Source organism: Apteryx rowi, unplaced genomic scaffold, assembly GCF_003343035.1.
Source record: "Apteryx rowi isolate R43461 unplaced genomic scaffold, aptRow1 scaffold_997, whole genome shotgun sequence".
Taxonomy (NCBI): Eukaryota; Metazoa; Chordata; class Aves; order Apterygiformes; family Apterygidae; genus Apteryx; species Apteryx rowi.
The window spans coordinates 13,519-18,308 of record NW_020451312.1 but is presented as its reverse complement, the minus strand read 5'-3'; the positions used below and the strand labels follow the sequence as shown (position 1 = coordinate 18,308).

At 69.0% G+C, this 4,790-nt stretch overlaps 2 protein-coding genes across 2 annotated transcripts in view; both read right to left on the bottom strand.

Annotated features, from left to right (window-relative positions):
• Positions 1-1,734, bottom strand: part of LOC112960822 (membrane-spanning 4-domains subfamily A member 15-like) — a 2,951-nt gene extending 1,217 nt beyond the window's left edge. Inside the window, exons 1-4 of the mRNA XM_026055408.1 lie at positions 1,241-1,734; positions 536-707; positions 323-445; positions 8-64 (exon numbers count right to left, since the gene is read on the bottom strand). Coding sequence (XP_025911193.1) covers positions 8-64; positions 323-445; positions 536-707; positions 1,241-1,302 — 414 coding nt within the window. The 5' untranslated portion in view covers positions 1,303-1,734. The remainder of the gene's footprint in view (positions 1-7; positions 65-322; positions 446-535; positions 708-1,240) is intronic.
• A 1,694-nt stretch (positions 1,735-3,428) lies between these two features.
• On the bottom strand, positions 3,429-4,788 carry LOC112960802 (membrane-spanning 4-domains subfamily A member 8-like; the record flags this gene model as incomplete). Its single annotated transcript, XM_026055383.1, has 4 exons — positions 3,429-4,013; positions 4,110-4,193; positions 4,328-4,441; positions 4,642-4,788. Coding segments are annotated over 4 exons (366 nt in total), but the record flags the coding sequence as incomplete, so codon positions are not given.
• Positions 4,789-4,790: the final 2 nt, after the last annotated feature.

The following is a 4,790-nucleotide window of genomic DNA, read 5'->3' as shown; positions in this document are numbered from 1 at the left end:
CGCTTACCACGCAGACGCCCTTGTTCTTCTCTGCCGCCACGGAGCAGGAGCCGGAGGAGATGAACTGTTTGGAGAGGAGGATGTGGGCATGACGGAGCGGGCACTGCCCTGAAACCGTGGGGACGTACCGGTCCCCTGCGGGGCCAGGGGTGGCTGGGGGCTTTGCCCCCTCTGCGGGGCACGGCCCCAGGGAAGCCGAGCGTGGCCAGGGTCACTGCGGGTGTCCTGGGACGCCCGGAGCTTGCCGCGTGCCCCGTCACCCTTCCCACCCGGGGCACCATACCCTTCTGCCCGCTCCAGCCCTGGCCGACGGGCTCCTCACCAAGATTCCMCCCCAGAAGAGGTACCAGGACTCCATGGTCAGCATCTCCACCGGCTTACTGACGAAGGAGACGAGGATGCCGCCGGAGCCGAGGTGCAGCAAGCCGAGGAGGACCTGGAGGCCCTAGGGAGGAGAAAGGACGCAGGGAAGCCCGGGGGGGTGGCCGCAAGCCCAGCGGCACAGGGGCGAGGGCTGGCAGGCGCTCTCCCTTACCCCCAGCACGCCGAGCTCCGCTTTCGGGGACGCTCTGGGCGCCGGACTGCAGCGGCCGCCCCTCGGCACGGCCCCCTGCCCCACCGGCGCGGGCTGGCCGGCGGCGTAGGGAGGCAAGGCGGCCAAGGGCTCTCTGGGCACGGTCCCCGGCGCTGCCGCGGCATCCCGGGTGCTGCAAGGAAGAGGACGCGCGGACGGCTGCTCGGCACCGTCCCCCTCGCCCGGCGCCGGCAGCGGGGCGAACGGGGGACGTGCTGCAGCTTCGAACCAGCTCTCGGTAGCCCACGGTGGGTTTTATCCCCCCCCCCCCCAGCCCCTTCCACGCCAAATTGCTTGGCTGGTCTCCGAACCTTTTCAGCCCTGTGTCCCCCCATTTCACTGACTGCAGGGTGCAGAAACCCCTCCTGCGGCCCCTTCCCAGCCAGCTCGCTTCACTTGACGTTCCCCACGTATCAAATAAAGCCGGGGAACCTGCATTTCCTTTTCATCTTCGGCTGCATCGCGTGCTCTCCTCGCCCTCCTTCCCAGCTGTCTTTCCCACCCCGAGGAGCACGAGCCTGCTCAGCTGCCAGCTGCGGCCTTTGCTTTTCTTGCCCTCTAAGAGGGGACCCGCTGGGGGCTGCCGGGACCGGCCGAGAAGCCCTTTGGCCCTCAGGCATCTCCGAGGGCCGCGGCACGCGTTCGACGGGCTGAGCAGATACATACGGGAGGTCGATCGTAGGTCTGCTTGCGGGAGCCGGCACAGGGATCTGCTCCCTGGGGAACATCGACAGCTCCCGGAGGAGCTTTCAGCCCCCAGCCCGAGGAGGGGAAAGCCAGACCTTTCCGAGCAAACCCAGCCGACACGGAGGGAGAGGCGCTGGTCCTGCCTTCGAGGCCAGTTTGCAGCCGCAGCGGCTGTTGTGGATGCCGTAAATAAGCGCTTCGAGGCGGCACCGACCTGCGGGCTGCTCCGAGACGAGCCGATAGCAGCAAAGGGTTTCGCAGGGCGGGGGGCGCAGGGACCGGCGCGCTGGCCGTCCCTCCAGCTCTCCCAGCCCACGGAGATGCTGCCAGAGGCAAGGGGAGTCCCGGCGGTGGCACCAGGGCTCGGGGCTGCTCCGGACGGCTGCTCCGCTGAGCAGAGCTCTTCCAGGAGCGAGCCCCGAGCCCCGCGCGCCGCCCCAGGTTTCCCCTGCGCCCGGAGTGGGGAAGGCACAAATCCCCCATCCCTCCGCCTTCCTCGCTATCGCCTCGCCGTCCACCGTGCCCACGGCGAAGGCATCTCCCCGTCCCCCCGTCCCCCCGGCACGAGGCACTCACCGTGCCGCCGCTCTCCTCGCCCTGGCTCCCAGCGCCCCGGCACGGGGCRCGCTGATGCAGGCAGACGTTGGCAGCCGGCCTTTGCCCCGGCGCCTCGCCGGTCCCCGTCCCCTGCYCGCGTCGCCACCCTTTTTATGGCCCTGGCGGTGCCACCACCCTGCCGGCTCGCCAGCACCGCGCTCCGGCCAAGCGTGCCCCCACCACCACCACCCCTCGTCGCCCAGCCGGGTCCCGACTCGTGCCGCGCGCTGTCCCCGGCCCCCGCTGGGCCGTGCTGCGGGCAGCTCGCTGCCGGGAGGTGGCCCTTCCTCCCCAGCGGGCTTCTGGGCKGCAAAGCAGAGCTGTGCGCCTGCAGGAAACGGACGCAGCTGCACAGAGCCTCGAAACGCGTGTTTCTGCCTGYAAGGGGGCGAGTTGCACCTAAACGCAGCAAAGCGGTGGAAAACCTTGAAACACGCTCCGGGTAGAAAGTCCTCCGCATTACCATGCGGGCTTTTGGTTACGACGGCTTTAACGTTCGATTTCACAGCAACGGACGCGGAGCCCAAAGCTGTGGGTGAAAGCCCAGGCCAGAGGCGGATGCAGGGGCGGCTGGAGAGATGCTCCGGCCCCTGCCTGGCTCCTTATCCCGAGCGCCGGCCCGCCGGGGAGGAGCCGGAGCCTGGACGCTCTCTGGGCTGCCTGGGGAGGCTGCTCTGACCTGGCTGCAATTTCGCTGAAAGCCTGCAAATCCCACGCTATCGATCGGCGTTAGAAGCAGCTTTACGGACAGACCCGTCCGACCCCGGCGCTGCCGGCTCCCGGGCTCCAAACCCGCTGCGGCGACCTCCTCGCTGGCCACCCCGCAGCGGCAGGAGGCTCCGGAGGCACYGGTGAGGATCGGGAGCCGTGACGGGCCGTAAATCAGAGCCGAGACGGCCTGTTTGTCCATATTCCCCGCGCCTCTGGGGCTTCTCGTGCTGAACCCGGCTCATTATTTTTTCAGAGCTGGGAACAGAAATAACTGACAGCGAGTGAATAATCCATGAGGTTTCGGCTGAGCTCTGTGTGTGTGTGTGTGTGTGTGTGCGCGCGGCTGCTCGAAATGAGAGAGAAAACGTGTAACTCCACCCCAAACGCCTTCTGCACCGTGCAGACGCGCGCGGGGGGCTCGGCCCCGCCGTCAGCCTCGAGCACCCCGGGCGCGACGGCGGGAAGGCGCCCGCGTGCCCCGAACGGACCCGAGGCAGCGGCGAGCTCGTGCGGAGCCGGCAAACCTCGGCGCTCGCTCAAAACGGGCCGAGAGCCGCCTCAAAAACCCGCCGGATCGGTGAATTTCTAGGGATTGCTGGYGCTCTTTTAGGTTCGGGGCATCACCGAGCCCGGCCCCGAGGCAGCTCCTCGTCCGGCGCGAGGCGACGGCGACGCGGCACCGCGAAACCGAAGGAACCCTGCCGTCATCGCCGCGAGCGGAGCAGCCGCTCCGGGAGCGCCGTATATAGCCGGCCGCTCTCGGAGACACCCTTGAACTTTCCTCCTCCTTTTAGCCTTCCCGGCTCCGTCGCCTGTGAGGTGGATTTTGCAGCTGCCGCTGCGAGAAAGACCCCGTAAATGGGGATGCCGAGGTCCGACCAGAGCGTTTATTTCAAAGATAAAATAAAGCCAACGGGGTGCAACCCGAGGTAGGAAGACGGAGTCGGACGCAGGCTATCTACACGGCCCCCGGCACGCATCCGACGGGGGGTTTCCGCGCTACCCGCTGCGTTGCTGCCGGACCTCCGGCAGGTCACGTCACATCAGTGAACCCCCAATAGCCAGCCGGGTGGTTAAAACACCCCGGGAGGCCCCAAAACACCCTCCCCCCCCCACACACGCTCACAAAGACCCTTCTCAAAAGCAGCCGGTGGGCGAAAAGAAGCCCCTCCTGGGGACGACGCGGGGCGCGGGAGCAGGGGAGGAAGACGAGTGGAAAGCCGCCCCGGGGAGGAGGAGGAGGAGGGGGGGGGTGTCCGCAGGAGGGCCAGGCTGGCCGCGCGTCGGGACGAGGATGCCCGCGGCCTTCGGCCTCGGCGGCCGGTTGGGGGGCGGCGGGTGGGAGGCGGGATGCGGCGCGAGGAGGTGACCCGGCGCTGCTCTCGGGCTCCGCGCTGGGGACGTCCTCGAGGGTGGCACCTGGCTAGACGTCCGGGGCGACCAGCTGCAAGGAGGAGGAGGAGGAGGAGGAAGGGTGGCCGCCGCTCCYGGGAGCTGCCCGCCCCGGGCGTCCCCCCCGCACGCCGGGCTCGCGGCTCACCTCGGTGTAGCTGGGCGGCTGGGGCAGCTCCGCCGGGGGCACCGCCAGGTCCGCCCGGATGGTGCCGGGCACGATCAGCATGGCCTGCAAGGGACGAGGAGGAGGAGGAGGAGGAGGAGGAGGAGGAGGAGGAGGAGGAGGGTGCCGCTGCCGGGTCCCGCGGGGCCGCCAGCGCCTCCTCGGGCTGCGCTCGCCTCGCCGCCACCCCCCCCGCCTACCTCGTTGGAGCGGAGGCGCGTGGCCCGGCACCAGAAATTGGCGGTGGCGACCGCGATGCAGAACTCCAGGACGGTGAAGATGAGCAGCACGATGGAGATCCCGTTCCCTGCGAGCTCCAAGCCGGGGGTGGGGGGGGGGGAAGCGCCCGTGAGTGCTACCACCACGCCATGCCATGCCACGCACCCCGTCGGCATGCAAACCCTTCGGCTCCGCTCCCGGCAGCGCCCGGTGGAGGCACGGCGCGGAGCCCCCCCCGCGCACGCGTTTCGGGGGCGAGCGTCCCAAAAACGGCTCTGCCTCGCGTGCCGCTTACCGTGATGAGATAGCTGTAGTCGAAGCCGGAGCGGTAGAGCCCGTTCAGGTKGAGGTCGACGATGAAGGCGACGATGCCCAGCAGCGCGAAGATGGCGCTGACGACGTTCATGGTCTGGCTGCCCTTCACCTGCGGCCGCGGGGAGACGG